Below are 18,357 nucleotides of genomic sequence, written 5' to 3' on the forward strand. Positions count from 1 at the left end.
GCATTAAACTTGTTGCAAAACTCGACAACAGACCAACTTCAGAGTACAGGCATACAGTTTTGTGCCTCTCTTCAGTGACCCTTCTTGAAAATGGGAATGATTTTTTCCAGTCATTAGGAATGCTTTGCTTCTTAAGGAGCAAGTTGTTTTTCATGGTCTTTGTAGAACCAAATTGGTATCCCATCAGGTCCAGCGGCCTTTCCTCTGTTGAGGAATTTCAGTTGCTGTTCTGTTCTGTGGCCACTTATTTCGATGTCTGTCATTTTGTTCATCATGTGACTATTTAAAAGAGGAACTGCAGTGCACTCTGCCTCTCTGAAACAGTTGTGGAAAAAGACTTTTAGTATTTTGGCCTTTTCTGTCTCCTCCTATGTTTCAGTGTGTTTGGAGAGGTGGCTTCAACCCATCTGTATCAGAAATCAGTTATGTACCGATTAAAGTGCAACACACGATGGAAGGTGTGACTGGAAAGCTAGTAGAACATTTGATACCCAAGACAAAGAGCATAGAAACACAGAATAAACCACTCAACTCATACACCAGCATCACCATAAAATGATCACAAGGAACAGGGACATGCATATCATAATTGTAAGAGACAAGAAACATCTCATCCTGCAGAAAAAATTATCACAGTCATGAGATAACAGAAAAGTAGCAATTCTTAAATGATCAGACCAGTATGGCAAACCACACATTTAATGAATTAATAGACAATACAGTACAGTATTAAATATAACCATAGGATCCTTCCTCTCTCCACATTAGATTTCACACCCCAGTTGCCTTCTTCTACTACACCTTCTACCCTCGTCACCCAACAACTTACTTTCTCTCTCTGTGTGTATTCCTCTCCTTCTCTCCCTCCCTCCCTCCTCCCTTACTCCATCTTCCTCACCATTCCACATCCCTGAATCCAAAAAGAGCTAGCAGTGAATGTGATATCAAGCTTTTTTCCAGTTGCAACCACCATCAACAAGGAGAAAAGTAACCAGCTGTCAGCAAAGCAGATAGAAAGTGATAAACTCCATAAGTAATGTGTACAAAACATCAACTACACTGTATTGAATTCTGTAGTAATTCAATTGTAAAAATGTGCTATGTATGCAAAGTGTTCACGGAATCCCAAATGATGATGTGAACAACAATAAAATACACCCAACACTCTATAACATCATAACAACTAACAAAAGTCAGGAATGAAGAGGTGTTTCCAAAAGCTGCATAGCTGTACAGCTATTATTTACAATGTCTCTAAACTGTGGTTGCCCTCCCCAGAAAGTTGTTTGTAGCAACTGATGATGTTTGACCAATATTAGTGAAACATAGCCAATGAAAAATTTTCATAATTTGCAATATAGCTACTAAAGGAAAAGCCAAATACTAGTTAATGTAATTTCAGCTGTAGTTGTTCACAGCATCGTATTAGAAACGTCCCTCACCTTCCCCTGTACAAATATGTGTCATATTGTACAGTCGCAGATAGGCACAACAAAAAGACAGTTTTCGGTCAAACAGGCCTTCATCACACACACACACACACACACACACACACACACACACACACACACACACACACACGACTGTCAAAGCCAGAAGGGGGAGGTGGAAGCAGTGAGGGAGAGTAGTGTCAGGGTAGGGGTGGGGGACAGTAAAGTGCTGGTTGTGGGTGCAGTCAGGGATGAGGTCGGAGGAGGGTAGGGCAGCTAGAAGCAGTAAGACTGTGGGTGAGTTGGTCGAGAGGGCTATGTAGTGATGGAACGGGAACAGAGAAGGGTATAGCTGGGTAAGGACATGACTAATGAAGGTTGAGGCTGGGATGGTTATGGAAATGTAGGTCATATTGCAGGGAGAGTTCCAACCTGTGCAATTTGGAAAAGCTGGTGTTGGTGGGAAGAATCCAGGTGGCATAGGCTGTGAAGCAGTCATTCAAATGAAGAACATCTTGTTTGGTAGCATCCTCAGGAACAGGGTGGTCCAGCTGTTTCTTGGCCACAGCTTGTTGGTTGTCATGCCCACGTAGAATACAGTACAGTGGTTGCAGTTTAGTTTTTGACAGGGCTGGAGTCAGTAGTGGAGGAGGATGTATGGGGCAGGTCTTGCATCTAGGTCTATTAGGGGGATACGAGTCATGATGCATTTTACACGAGCATGATAACCAACAAGGTATCTGTCCGTATTAAAGGCCGCAGATGAATTGTGCCCAAGAAACAGCTGGACCACCCATTGCTGAGCATGCTGCTAAACATAATGTTCTTCATTTCAATGATTGCTTCATACCCTGTACCATCTGCCCTTCCCACCAACACCAGCTGTTCTGAATTGTGCAGATGGATCTCTCCATACAATATATTCTACGTTCCCTTAACCCTCCTGGCCTCAACCTTCTTTAGTCATTATCCTCACCCTTCCCTGTTCCCATTTCAGCACTATACAGACCTCCATTCCACCAACACACTCACAATCTTTTTACTTCCCTCGTTTGCCGTTTCCCTACCAGTCCCCCCCCCCCCCCCCCCCCTCCCCAACTGCCCTCTGTCTAACGTCCCGACGCACCCAGCTGCCCTACCCTCTCCCCACCTCATCCACCTCGTCCTTGTATGCTCCCACAACCAGCACTTTACTGTGTCCCACCCCTACCCTGCAATCCCACCCCAGCTTACTCCTTCCTCGCACCACCTCTTAGCTTCTCCCATCATGCGCTGCTGCTTGCAGTCTGGCCTTGGCAGCTGGAGAGGTTGTGTGTGTGTGTTTCTTTTGTGCTTTTGTGTGCGTGTGTGTTTTATCTATTCTGACGATGGCCTGTTTGGCCAAAAGCTTTGTTTGACAGTCTTCTTATTGTGTTTGTCTGTGACTCACTGTCTCCAATACATGCTAAGTAGCAACTATTCTTTTTGTAATATTGTCATTATTCCATCCTGAAGTTTCCATTGTCATATTGTAGATTTTATTAAAACCTTTATTTGGCCAAGATCGCAGTGTAGAAAATAGTTTTGAATGCTTAAATGGCCATCTTCAGATTAGGATATAAACATGTGGTGTATACAGCAAGAGAATTTGTAAGACACTTTATCATTATGGTATTACCATCCTTAATGAAATTTCAACTTAAAGAGTTGCATTTACAGTACATATTGCTGGAAAAAAAATAATACTCCTCTTTAGAGATTTCCAATTCATTCAAGATTTATGTTGCAACAGTGCATATGGATTATGTGAAATGATTACATTTACAGATCAATAGCAGAAGTGGTTCTGAGGTACCAGGTACTGACCTATGTAGAGACATCCGTATTAGTACATGGTGTAGCTCCATGAGTGGTAGTGCTATCACTGACTCTGACATCTAGTCCTAGGATATGTTATACCACACCTGATCGACCCGTCCATTTAGTTCTACAAGAGCTGTTGGTTGACAAGTTGCATCATCGCTTCTCGTCCCATGATATCTCACACGTGCTTGATTGGAGACAAGTTTGGAGATTGTGCTGGCCAGGGGAATTGCTGCAAGTCTTGCAGAGCATGTTTAGTTTCACAGGCAGTGTGTGGACGAGCATTATCCTGATGAAACAGCACATCACCATCATTTTGCAAGAACGCCAGAAGAATGGGTCTAACAGCATTCTACATGCACCGAGCACTGTTAGTGGCCCTTGAGAAATACCAGAGGTGAATGAGAGTTGTAGCTTATTGCACCACAGACCATAAGGCTTGGTTTGGGGCCAGTGTGACTTGGATGAACGCATTCTATGAGACAGCATTCAACAGGTTTATGTTGTATGTGAAACGACCCTCACTTGTTCGCAGCAGAATTTGCTTTCATTGTTGAAGTCCACAGCATGCCTCTCTTTCTTCCAAGTGATCCACTGATGGCACGAGTCAGGCAGTGCAAGTCGTCGCTGTGGCGAGAGCGGAAGACAGTCTAGAGGTGTGCATGCTCGCAGTCCCACTGTTAATAACTGGTTGGCAAAAGTTAATGTTGACACATTTGAGCTCACAAGCCCTCTTATTTGTGCTGAGGTTGCTGTATGATCTGCCAGTGTTTCCATTACAGTTCGATAATCCTGGTGGGTGTCTTGTGCTGCATGGACATCCAGAACCTCATCCATAGGTGTGAGAATGTTCATGTGATCACTGATACAAGCATCGTTGCACAACTGATGCAGCACCTCCAACTTGTGTGGCAATTCTCTGAAAGGGCCATTCCACGACTGGGAAGGCCCCAGTGTGATTCCTTTCCAACTCGCTCATTTGGCTGTAGGACTCAAGAATGTATTTCCATGGTATGGTTGCCTGTTTGCTTCACACGTTTGCAACACACAGAGGCTTCTGGCTGTGAGCATTCCTTATTAAAGGGTAAACACTGATGGCACTCTGCTAGCTATGCCACTACATTATCTGTTGCGGGATGATGTTGAAATGATTATCAGTACATTTACTTTCTTCCTGGTAGCATATGCCATCATCGGATCAAAATTGACATTGTATTTTCAGGTGTTCTAATTTTCTCCTGCCCTCAGCAGTGTACATATGTGCAGCAGATAGACTGTTTGCTATCTTGGACTGGAAAATTTTGACTTATGTTGTGATTGGGCGTTATTACTTTATCTTTTGTCATATTCAGATTACTAAAAAGATGTTTGTACTTCACGTACATACACTCCTGGAAATTGAAATAGGAACACCATGAATTCATTGTCCCAGGAAGGGGAAACTTTATTGACACATTCTTGGGGTCAGATACATCACATGATCACACTGACAGAACCACAGGCACATAGACACAGCCAACAGAGCATGCACAATGTCGGCACTAGTACAGTGTATATCCACCTTTCGCAGCAATGCAGGCTGCTATTCTCCCATGGAGACGATCGTAGAGATGCTGGATGTAGTTCTGTGGAACGGCTTGCCATGCCATTTCCACCTGGCACCTCAGTTGGACCAGCGTTCGTGCTGGACGTGCAGACCGCGTGAGACGACGCTTCATCCAGTCCCAAACATGCTCAATGGGGGACAGACCCGGAGATCTTGCTGGCCAGGGTAGTTGACTTACACCTTCTAGAGCACGTTGGGTGGCACGGGATACATGCGGACGTGCATTGTCGTGTTGGAACAGCAAGTTCCCTTGCCGGTCTAGGAATGGTAGAACGATGGGTTCGATGATGGTTTGGATGTACCGTGCACTATTCAGTGTCCCCTCGACGATCAACAGAGGTGTACGGCCAGTGTAGGAGATCGCTCCCCACACCATGATGCCGGGTGTTCGCCCTGTGTGCCTCGGTCGTATGCAGTCCTGATTGTGGCGCTCACCTGCACGGCGCCAAACACGCATACGACCATCATTGGCACCAAGGCAGAAGCGACTCTCATCGCTGAAGACGACACGTCTCCATTCGTCCCTCCATTCACGCCTGTCGCGACACCACTGGAGGCGGGCTGCACGATGTTGGGGCATGAGTGGAAGATGGCCTAACGGTGTGCGGGACCGTAGCCCAGCTTCATGGAGACGGTTGCGAATGGTCCTCGCCGATACCCCAGGAGCAACAGTGTCCCTAATTTGCTGGGAAGTGGCGGTGTGGTCCCCTATGGCACTGCATAGGATCCTACAGTCTTGGCGTGCATCCGTGCGTCGCTGTGGTCCGGTCCCAGGTCGACGGGCATGTGCACCTTCCGCCGACCTCTGGCGACAACATCGATGTACTGTGGAGACCTCACGCCCCACGTGTTGAGCAATTCGGCGGTACGTCCACCCGGCCTCCCGCATCCCCTCTATACGCCCTCGCTCAAAGTCCGTCAACTGCACATACGGTTCACGTCCACGCTGTCGCGGCATGCTACCAGTGTTAAAGACTGCGATGGAGCTCCGTATGCCACGGCAAACTGGCTGACACTGACGGCGGCGGTGCACAAATGCTGCGCAGCTAGCGCCATTCGACGGCCAACACCGTGGTTCCTGGTGTGTCCGCTGTGCCGTGCATGTGATCATTGCTTGTACAGCCCTCTTGCAGTGTCCGGAGCAAATATGGTGGGTCTGACACACCGGTGTCAATGTGTTCTTTTTTCCATTTCCAGGAGTGTATATTGTATTGTATTGTGATGACAAACTGTGATAACTCTTCTCTTGATGTAGACACTGCATGTTTGTATTCTGAGGTGAAGATGACAGTTAAAGCAGTTGCAACTCGTAAACACTGTATTCCACATTTGATCATAGCCAATTAAAGATTTTAATGAAATCTACAACATCCAAGTATAGAGGGCAATGTCTTCATGCTGATATATCAGGTAATTACAAAATATGTGACAGTTTGCAAGCTTTACACAGTTTATACAATATAATATAAATCCTTGTAACTTCCATCCTGGAGTTTCCATTAGTATATTAATTTCTTGTAATTTATTGAGTCGGTTAAATCAGATACTGGACTATGCGAATGACACATTTTTACTGTCTGTCTGTACCCATTTAATGCCTTTGTAGCATTTTTCATGTCATGAAATGTAGTTGTAATGTTTGCAGGTAAATGTAGAAATGTGCAACTGCAGGAGTGCTATGCATGTAGAATGTACAGTAGCAAATCAAAGAAGTACAGTTAAAACACCATCACCAAAGAGGAGGTGCTTGGAGCCAAGATTTGAATCATCTCTTGATGGGCTGGGATTTTCTGGGAAACAAGCACTTGTACAGCCTATGAAAGAAGTATCTGTTGTGTCATGTGTTAGTTCAGGAGGCACCTACTCTACAAATGTTTCATATACACAGAAACCAGTTGTAGCTGATGATAAAGAGAGTAAGTGACAAAAATTTTACTTCTAGCATACTCTGACTGTAGCAATTGTAGTAAGTATCTTCTAGACACAATATCAATAGGTGTGTGTGTGTGTGTGTGTGTGTGTGTGTGTGTGTGTGTGTGTGTGTGTGTGCGTGAGAGAGAGAGAGAGAGAGAGAGAGAGAGAGAGAGAGAGAGAGAGAGAGAACACTAAACACTGCAAATACTTTAAGAACAAAAGAGACCACTGGGAGGAGTGGCAGGTGTGTGGTGCAGGTGGGTGGGTGTCGCAGCCGTTGGGGAGTGGCACACAGTGAAGGTGACTTGGATTGGGAGAGGGTGATACGACAGAGGAAGGGGAAACTGTTGGATGGAGGGTATGGAAGCTGTGGGTTAATGAAGATTAAGGCCAGAGTTACAGTAGTGGAGGACGTGTTAACAAAGTTCACCAAATAGTTAAGAAAGCTGGTGGTGGAAGGAAGGATTCAGATGACCTGAATTGTGAAACAACCATTGAAATCAAGACAATTGTGCTCAGCTGCATGTTATGCCACCAGGTGGTCCACCTTGTTGTTGACCACTGTTTGGCAGTCACTATTCATTCCGATGGACAGCTGATTTGTAGTTATACGGACATGACAAGCTGTGTAGTGATTGCAGCAACAGTTGGAAACTGACATGGCTTCTTTCACAGGTGGCCCTCCGTGTGATGGGGTAAGGTAAGCGCGTAACAGGCCTGGAAAAAAAAAAGTGCTGGGTGTGTGGGTAAGCATGTCTTGCATCTGGGTCATCCACAGGGATATGATCCCTGTGGCAATGGATTGGGAGCAGGAGTTAGTATATGGATCGACCAGGATGTTGTCAAGTTGGGTGGGCTGCAGAACCCTGCTTTGGCAGGGGTGGGAAGGATCTCGGATAGGATGTCCCCCATTTCAGGGCACGATAAAAGATAATCAAAGCTCTGGCGAAGAATATGGTTCAGTTCGTTCCAATCCAGGAAGGTATTGGGTGATGAGGGTCAGGGGTCACTTCTTTGCAACTGATTCTTGGGGATGCTGGGAGGATTGGGGGAGCTTGAGAATACTGCACAGGAAATCTGTTTGCGGTTGGTGTTTTTCTTTTTTTGGCGGGCGGGGTGGGATTATAGGGAGATTATTAAGATTTCATAGTGAACATGAACCAAACAAGGCTAGGAAGTTTTGGAAGTTTTCCTGTAGATGGCCCATCGAAAGGTTGGCAGGGGGGAGGGGGGGGGGATGCCCTGCATGTGTCTAACGCTGTGCTGCATATATTTGTGTTTATATCCGTTTCCCTCTAAGGAGAAGTAGTTGTGTGACACAATGTAGTTGGTAAAGTGTATGAGGAATTAGAAGTGGTTTTAGAATGTAGAGGATGTTAGGAGAGGTAGTGTTTGGTAGCAGCAAGACCTTGGGAATGAGGGGTGTTTGTGTATAGGGAGATCAGGTGGCATTAATAGTGGTGAGTGGGGTTTAAGAAGGTAAAGAAATGGGATTGGTGGAGATTTGGTGAAAGAACTTGTTAGTACCTTTGATTTTTTGGAGTTTTGAGCAATTGGTTGGAGGTGTTGAACAAGAAGGGTAGAAATTCTTTCAGTAAAGGTACAATAACAACCTACAGTAAGGTGTCCGGAATTATTGAGTGTATTGGTTTTGGAGAGCATGTAGAAGTTGAGTGTGAAAGGTTTTCATGGAAGCGAGGAGGGAGGTGGACCTGGGTGAGAGATTCCGGGATAGGTCTGAGGACTTCAGTAAAGATTGGGGGTTATGTTGGACTTCTAGGATTGGATCATTGTGGCAGAGCTGGTAGGTGGAGAAGTCAGACAGCTGCTAGAAGCCTTTTGTTAGGTGGTCACTGCCTTTCATCTTGACAGTGGTGGAGTCTTTGTCTCCTGGGAGGATGAAAATATGGAGCTTCAGTGAAAGATAACAGTAAAGATCTCTCCAAAACTCATCTTTACCTCTATTTTTCTGAAGTGTATGTTTTCTATGTAAAACCTTTACTGTTTTATATGTTGACCATAGTTAAAACAATACACAAATTTGAGTTGGCTGGTTATGAGTATGGTGGAAACTAGATTTAAAAAAATGCAATTGCCCCTTCTTCCCTAAAGAAAAATCTGAGTCAGTATTTAGATCATCTTTTTATGTTCAAATCAGTAAAGTCAGTTCTCGGAATCAAAATTATCAGTAAGCAGTAATTTTAGTCTTAGGTTTGGTGTCTGTCTGTGCACTAGTGATGTTCAGAGACAGTGTTCAACTGTCTGTGATGAATATTGTTTTAGATATGTTCCTGGCCTGTGAATTTCTTTTTGTAGAGGGAGATGAAGTGTTTGGTGTATTAGATACTCCAAAGAGCTAGTTGCCCATTTGGCTGATACTGCAGCCATTATTTGCAAAACATCTGGTTGATTTGAGTGTGTTAGACAATCATTAGCATGTAGATGCCAGTTTTGCATTAATGTAAGTGGATAACATTTTCGGCAGATTCTGACAGCAGCTCGAACACCATCTTAAAACATCACTAGTGTCAAAGCCTTATGGATCCCTAGTGCAGAACGGTGTATCTGTGACATTTTTGTCACATAAAAAAAGTATTTCCTTTATCTTCTTGAACTACACTAAAATTTTGTATATGTAGTTTTTTATAGTTTGTATTTCATTTATACTCATGGTGCTTCATATACAGTGGGAACTGCTAGCATTATATTCTAGTGAAATCTCAGTTGACGAGACAGATCAAATGTCTGAGTAAAACAGTACAAGTTTCATTGTTTTGTAATGGTTCATTTTACTTTTACTACTCATCACTATTAAATGCTGTACTGATTTGACTTTTACGTTATTGAATATATTTAGTTTTCTGTTGCAAGGCCTGGTCTGTATGAATTTTCAGGCTAATGGTGAATTGAGCAAGGTGCCCGGGTGTTTTAAGATATTGAGCATATATTTGGCAGCTGAAGGTTTAAATTCCTGTTCTACCTTTGACATTTAGCTTTCCATGGTTTCTCTCAGTCACATCAGGTAAATGATAGGATGGTTCATCTAATTTTATGACAAAATAATATATAATGCAGAGAATAAAAGCAAAGCAGTCTGGGATGTTATAAAAAAGGAAACGGGGAGAGGCAAACAAACGCAGAATAACATACTGCTAAGGGAGGGGGATAAGGTAATAAATGATCCACAACACTTAGCAAACTATGTAAACGAGCATTTTTCAAGTATTGCAGAGAAGTTACAGCAAACTGCTTATTTGCTTCTGTCTCGGGTTCTTCGGCCGACGTTCGTGTGATGATTTTGCTGACGTTTCGCCAGCACGAGTGGCTGGCATTGTCAAAGCTTCACCCTCCATTGCCGGAGGTGAACTGGAGCCGGGCTCGCGGCCGCAGACTATATGTACCTTGCGCGCCAACGTCCGAGGGCTTCTCCGCGGTCATTTCCGGTGCGTTTCTCCTCTTGCTACCTGCTACGGTCGTTCTCTGCAGTACGGGAAGCCAGGAGCCGTTTACCTTAAGGCTTTCTTCTTTCTTGTTGAAGCTGTTCCCGTGTTTGTGTATTTCTACAGCTTCTCTGTACAAGCGGGTGTGATAGTGCTTCTCTACAGCCAGAACTTCCGTGTCGGTGAATTTTATTACATGTACCTGGTCGGTCTCACTCAGTGCGTGTTCTGCCACGGCCGATTTTTCCACCTGTCCCAACCTGCAATGTCGCTTATGTTCTTTGATCCTGGTGTTGATTGATCTTCCAGTCATTCCGACATAAACTTTCCCGCATGTGCATGGTAAGCGGTATATTCCTGACATTGCAAGTGGGTCCCTTTTATCCTTTGCCGATCAAAGAATGTCTTAGATCGGCAAAGGATAAAAGGGACCCACTTGCAATGTCAGGAATATACCGCTTACCATGCACATGCGGGAAAGTTTATGTCGGAATGACTGGAAGATCAATCAACACCAGGATCAAAGAACATAAGCGACATTGCAGGTTGGGACAGGTGGAAAAATCGGCCGTGGCAGAACACGCACTGAGTGAGACCGACCAGGTACATGTAATAAAATTCACCGACACGGAAGTTCTGGCTGTAGAGAAGCACTATCACACCCGCTTGTACAGAGAAGCTGTAGAAATACACAAACACGGGAACAGCTTCAACAAGAAAGAAGAAAGCCTTAAGGTAAACGGCTCCTGGCTTCCCGTACTGCAGAGAACGACCGTAGCAGGTAGCAAGAGGAGAAACGCACCAGAAATGACCGCGGAAATGACCGCGGAGAAGCCCTCGGACGTTGGCGCGCAAGGTACATATAGTCTGCGGCCGCGAGCCCGGCTCCAGTTCACCTCCGGCAATGGAGGGTGAAGCTTTGACAATGCCAGCCACTTGTGCTGGCGAAACGTCAGCAAAATCATCACACGAACGTCGGCCGAAGAACCCGAGACAGAAGCAAATAAGCAGTTTGTCAACAAGTGGCCACGAAAGTCTTAACAATTTTGTAGTTACAGCAAAAATTCCCCAAAACAAATATAACACCTGCAAAAATTGTTGCACTAGATACAATGATGTTACTTCCAACCACAGAGAATGAAGTCAATAAAACTGTTCAAAAGCTAAAAAATAAAAAGTCAGAAGGCTTAGATGATGTACCAATGTGTGTACTGAAACAATGCATAGGGATTATACAAGGCCCATTAACAAATATAATAAATGAATCCTTCACATCAGGGACATTTCCAGAGCAGCTAAAACAGGCAAGAGTTGTACCTTTGCTTAAGAAAGGTAATGCAGAAGACATAGAAAATTACCGGCCCATTTCCCTGCTGTCAGCATTCTCAAAAATAATAGAAGCAATTATGAAAGACAGATTAATGAATTATCTGAATAAATACAATCTTTTAAGCAAATCACAGTTTGGTTTTCGAAGTGGCAAAAATACGGAGTCAGCCATAGTAGAATTCACAAAAGTTGTACTTAATGCTCTTGATAAAGATGAGTGTGTCACAGGCATATTTTTGGATCTTTCTAAGGCTTTTGATACAGTCGACCACAAGATTCTATTAAATAAATTAGAAGCATTAGGAATAAGAGGGGTAGCTAATGACTGGTTTCGATCATACCTAACAGATAGGGTACAAAGAGTAGAGATAACACATACTTCAAATAGATCTAAACATTTAGTAAAATACTTATCAGAACCAAAACATATTAATATAGGGGTTCCACAAGGTAGCATATTAGGACCAATACTATTCCTGATATACATCAATGACTTTCCCAGTAGTGTTACTCATGGTGAGAAAATTCTCTTCGCTGATGACAGCAATATTATAGTCACTGAGAGAACAAGAGAACTCCTTACCGAGAAAGCAAATGAAACTCTCAAGGAAGTTTACGATTGGTCAATAAGCAACAAATTGACATTAAACATAAAGAAAACTAATGCCATGAACTTCAGTTTGAAGAGGAAAAATGACAATGTTAAATTAAATGTAGATGGCACCTCTATAGACTGTGTAACAAATGCAAAATTTCTAGGAATGAATATTGACTCTCAGCTGAAGTGGTGCGAACACACAAAGGTACTTGCAAACAGAATGTCATCAGCATGTTATGCCCTTAGAATTCTATCATCTGTGTGTAACATGCAGTGTCTTTTAGTTACATATTATTCATATGTACACTCAATTCTTAGCTATGGCATTCTTTTTTGGGGAACAAATCCACAAAATATGAACACAATTTTCAAACTCCAGAAAAGAGCCATAAGAATAATAACCAGAAATAGTAGTCGAGCTCATTGTAAAGATCTGTTCAAAACACTGGGAATTTTAACTGCTCCATGTGAACACATTTACCAGTCAGTTGTACACATCAAAAGTAACATTGGCAATTACTGCACAAACAGCTCTGTCCATGACCATGCAACAAGAGATAGACTCAACTTACATTTACCAAGAAAAAATAAACATAAAACTCAAAACAGCATTTTCTACCAAGGAATAAAACTGTACAATAAATTACCAAAAGAGATTAAAGAAATTTAAAAAATACACTTATTTAAGAAGGCAGCTAAAAAGTACCTGTTATGCAATACATTTTATACATTGAAGGATTACTTAGATAAAGCAGAGTAGCGGTTTGATAAAAAAATGTTATACAAACAAATAATAATAATAATGATGATTATAAAACATCCAATATTCCACATAACACCTTCACTTTATTATTTTTCTTCTTTTTTCCTTTCTAGAGACACTCTCCCCTCAAGCTATGCATAGCACAATACTAACACCTCTTCCTCTTTCTGAGCTCAACATCTCACTCATTATGAAGGGATGCTGACTCAGTTTTTCAGGATAGCAAATGGGAACTTGCAGTACAGAAAATGGCCCAAGGATCACCTGTGTGTGTGTGTGTGTGTGTGTGTGTGTGTGTGTGTGTGTAGTGAGTGAAGTGTTATGAAACAATGTGTGTATAGTGTGTGCAGTGACTGATAGTGAAATATGAGTGAATAGTGTGGCATTACATTATTTAATGAGTTATTTGTAAATAAATTATTGTGTACCAGGAGTAAAATCTAATGATTGTCTCTAACTAGAAGTCTGTAAATATATGTGTATACGAATTAGCTTATTGTAAATTGATCTAAGCTTGTAAATACTTTGACATGTCCTATATCCTTGTAATAAGAGATCTACGGATGAATAAAACTACTACTACTACTACTACTACTACTACTACCAATTTCCCTCACAATCCATATCTAGTCATAGCAATTTTCTATACATATTGGATTCCACACTGTTTATGCTCCAAATGTTCCTTCATTGCTTAATGGCAGAGAAAATGCATATTGCCTTTTGTAAGCCTCATTGTTTACTATTCTGCAGGAAAAAAGTCAGCAAAAGATGAGTGGAAAAAACTTATGGATCGTATGAAGGCAAGAGGGTATGAAGATATGCAGGTCGTTTCATCAGAAAGTGTGTCATCAAGTAGCGAAAGTATTGCTCCAAGAAAGAGTGCTCCAAGAAACATTTCTGGAAGAAACAATGTGTCTGATACTTCAAAAGAGAAGAAATGTCCTTTTTATAAGAAGATTCCAGGTAATTGCTGTATAATGTTCCCATTCGTAAGTGGGCCTGCATGTTATATTATTAGACAGTAGTTTCAATTGGCAAATTGTAGTTCATAATGGGGGTATTACCAGTGAAATTCAGATTTTAATACAGTAAAAAGATTTGATTAAGCAATGGAATGTAGCAGTTTTAAACAAACATAGAAAATTTTAGTACTAAACAAAATAACAGTTGGCCTTAGTCTCTAGCATGATGTACACGTAACATATGCAAATATTTTAACCTGTGACTCTTGTTACAGCCTCTACCCATGGGCATTTGCTAGTGAGCATTCATTCTGAAGCATGATATATGTAATTTGGCTACCGTATTTACTCGAATCTAAGCCACACTTTTTTCCGGTTTTTGTAACCACCTGCGGCTTAGATTCGAGTGCAAAGTAAGTGGAAGTTCTGAAAAATGTTGATAGGTGCCGCCACAACTAACTTCTGCCGTCGAATATTATGTAGTGCTATGCAGGCATGCTTTAGAGGCACAAAAATAAATACTGTCGCCAAAACCTGTGTGTGAGTAAATAAATTAATAGAAAAGGTAGAAAATAATGTAAACATTATGCCAGGTATTCTTTCGTGTTTGCTGCTGTCATTTAAATCTTGTTTGCCTAATAAACCATGAAACTAGAATGAGACAACCGCAAACGCAGAAGAATATACATATCATGTCATGTTTATATTCATATTATTCTTTTGCTGAATAGTGATACAGTCAGGAATGAAGCACAGCAACTGACTAGATTTTTAAATCTAAGATGACTCTAATTTGTGTGCAGAATGTAATGTACTAAAGAGATTTTCAAACGGAGAAAAATTTTCGCTGAACTCTCAGAACATCATCTGTCATACGCAGTCTATTATTTGGTTCTTGTTGATCATTATCAAAGAAAGCAGCAGTGTAAGTAACAACAAATAGCAGTCTCTTGCCATTGTCCTGCTTATGAGACAGTTCCTCTTCTTTTTAAAAATAAATAAATAAGTAAAGCGGCGGTAGTGCACACAAAAGCAAGCCATGCGGCGAGCAGTGACAGGTTGTAAACACTTATTATCAGAATGCGACAAACAATGCATGATACAGTACAATAATGCATTTTCAACTTAGAGTGACGTAAACACCTCTAAGAAAGAGAACGGCACTTAACAGATCAAAACAAAAAAAAAGTAATCCATTCAAACCAGATGAAGCATCTGAAAAAGGAAGGGTACCCGTATAAATACGGACGGAGCGCCCGGCATATACCAATGGCTAATTGGTAAAGCTTAACTGTTAAAGATTATGACTCGAACCAAACTACTGTAACTGTATCTTCACCCATTCAACCTAAATTGTGTCCCATGTTACAATGGACTAACTTTGTTTCAATTTGGAGATGCGGTCTAAAGCTTTTCCTTTCCCTTGGATTTCGAGTCTCAAATATCAGGTGTGGCTTAGATTCGGGTTTTTTTTTTTTTTTTTTTTTTTTTTTTTTTTTTTTTTTTTTTTTCCCCCCCCTTGATTTCAAGTCTCATTTTTCAGGTGCGGCTTAGATTCGAATGCAGCTTAGATTCGAGGAAATACGGTACTATCTAAAGCCATGGCTTGAGATAATTCTTGCTTTGTTAAATATTATATATGATGGGAGCCACTCAGCTTCATCAAATCTAATGTACCATCATATGATGTAACAACCTCTTTAAACAAAATAAGTTGTGTATAGTTTCATAAATCTTCTGGATTCTACATGTTGACAATTGCACTATCTGGCTTCAGCTAGCCATGGACTGTTGGCTTGTAGCACTGTTGACTGCGAGTCACTGCTATTGAACCATGATCATGGCATCAGAATAGTGACACAACTAATCTTATGGACATCACTGTCAAAATACTGTTCCTAGTGAAGCCCATGTAATTATTATGAGTTTGGGTCATTATTAAACTTGGTCTGAGTCAGTGAAACACTTGGATCTTGTCATTGCTTATAAGGTATTAAACCCTGGCAAAAAAGATATCAACAGGATCTTGTCATTGCTTATAATGTATTAAACCCTGGCAAAAAAAAGATATCAACAGAGGTTGGAAGGCTTTCTTTTTTGAGCAGGCAGTGAGACTACTAGAAAATGAATGCTTGTGTGGCCGGGGGGAGCCATTTGGTTTTGATATATCCAAAGGAACTGCTTCAGTTTAGGAATACTTAGCTTTCACTGTGTTGATTGGGATTGTAACTGATCTAAATGAACAGAAGTTGTCTCATGAAATTATCCTCTCATACTTGTAAACTTTAGAGTTACAGTATCCATTCCATAGTTAAGTTTCAAATGGCATATCTGGTATTACAGTGTGTCTTACGTGCACTGCAGATATCTTAATGAAAGATATTTTGCTCATTATGTGTTGATTCCTGCTACATCCGTTTTGAGTGTGTTGTAGTCCATCTGTTACTTCTTAGTTTGTTTCTCATTTGCTAATATTTAGACAGTTGAAAAATTTCTGTAAAATTCGATTTAGTTTGGTCAATAATTTCCATTGTTTGTGTGTATAAATTTCATTGATTTTTATTAACATGAACCGAGATGTAATTCTGTCTTTCTGTGCATTCTTCTTTCAGATACAACATTTGTTGTTGATGCATTCCAGTATGGGATCATTCCAGGCATTACTTCATACTTCCTGACACATTTTCATTTGGACCACTATACAGGTCTTCGTAAAGGCTTCAGTAAACCAATCTACTGCAGTGCAGTTACAGGCAAGTTTAGGAATACCTGTTGAATATACAGGAAGTATAATTATGTAAATGATATTATTTCATAAATACACATATGAACAGTTGAATTAGATATAGCCATTGCGATGGAAACTCAGCACTCTTATCATTATGGCAGTCTGAATAGTTTGGTATGACTTTTAGTATCATCAGACCTTATATTGTCAAATAGGGTGACAGTCAAATTCAGGAAGGGCAAAATTCATCATATCTCATTGAGTTTGATTGTTGCCAGATTGTGGACACAAGCAGTATGTGACTCTTCATAATGGAGGTCATACAGGCCCTGGGGCTTTTTATAGCTGCTTTATAAAGGATGTACCACAAATTCCTCTGTGTGTGTGTGTGGGGGGGGGGGGGGGGGGCAGGCACTGCCATGAGAATGAGCTGCTCTGGTCTGTAATGTGTTGATGACAGGGATCACTGTTAACTCTTGCAAGTTGTAGACATGTTACCCAGAAGCACCACTGCACAGCCTCTACCCCACATGTATACTTCTACTTACTGTTCATCACAGAACATCGAGATTGCCATGTGTAAAGGAGTGTTACCATTGGATGCTTAAAATATGGAAGCAGCACAGCTGTACTGATATGTGGTACCTATTATCACCTAGTGATGGCAAAGTATTAGCACATCATAGTTACATGAGCGGTATATTCCACCTCTCAACAGAGCAATGTTTGAATAGGTGGTGAAAATGTCCTTAAATGAGGGATATGTAATTAAGGTGAATACTGAATATTAGATCCCTGGTTTGTCTGACATTGTTTTTAACTGGTGAACAATGTAGGAACCTATTGCCTGAGCATCCATTGATTTGCCTAAGCACCTCACAGGTGACCTGCGTCTTCAGAAAACCAATGTACTTCATCTCATTGCTACTGAATTGTTTAAGAAAACCTGACACATGGAAAGGTCTTTGTGTGGCTTCCAGCTCACGTGGTTTCAATACTATTGAACACACTTGGGATGCCATTAAAGGAGTCGTGCTCACTTTGCAAGACCAACTGAGGTGACGCGATGGCTAGCACACTGGACTTTCATTCAAGAAGACAAGAGCTCAAATCCACATCCTGTCATACAGATTTATGTTTTCTGTGGTTTCCCTAAATCTCTCCAGGCAAATGATGAGATGATTCCTTTGAAAGGGTGTGGCTGATATCTTTCCCCCGCCTTGAAATAGTCCAGGCTTGTGCTCTGTCTCTAATGACCTCGATGTCAGTGGCACATTAAACTCTTAAATCTACATCTACATAGATTCTCTGCAAGCCACCATATGGTGTGCGGCAGAGGGTACCATGTACTAGTATTTGTCATTTCCTTTCTCGTTTCACTTGCAACTAGAGAGAGGGGAAAATGACTGTGTCTATGCCTCCATCGGAGCTCTAATTTCTCATATCCCATCATCATTGTCCTCACCAGTCTTGCTGAAAGAAATGTATTGATACAAAAGAGTCCTATTTTGAAGAACTTTAATGAATTGTACCATTCTGATCAATAAATTAGCTTATGCGGACATAGTGACATTACTTTCCAGATAAATGTTATACTAACATACAGCTCATGATGAAAATTCAAAATAGTGTCATGCTTCCCTTCCTTGATGTAGATGTGTTCAGAAAACCTGATGGCTCACTCAACCACAGAGTGTACAGGAAACCAACCAGTACCGATATGCAGGTGCACAGCAGCTCCC

General features: G+C 41.5%; 1 protein-coding gene across 1 annotated transcript in view; it reads left to right on the forward strand.

The window, feature by feature from the left end:
• Positions 1–18,357, forward strand: part of LOC126355876 (DNA cross-link repair 1A protein-like) — a 60,740-nt gene that overhangs the window by 20,785 nt on the left and 21,598 nt on the right. Inside the window, exons 3-5 of the mRNA XM_050006376.1 lie at positions 6,524–6,794; positions 13,676–13,888; positions 16,500–16,640. Of these exons, the coding sequence (XP_049862333.1) occupies positions 6,524–6,794; positions 13,676–13,888; positions 16,500–16,640 (625 nt within the window). The remainder of the gene's footprint in view (positions 1–6,523; positions 6,795–13,675; positions 13,889–16,499; positions 16,641–18,357) is intronic.

This window comes from Schistocerca gregaria, chromosome 3, assembly GCF_023897955.1.
Source record: "Schistocerca gregaria isolate iqSchGreg1 chromosome 3, iqSchGreg1.2, whole genome shotgun sequence".
NCBI classification, from domain to species: Eukaryota; Metazoa; Arthropoda; class Insecta; order Orthoptera; family Acrididae; genus Schistocerca; species Schistocerca gregaria.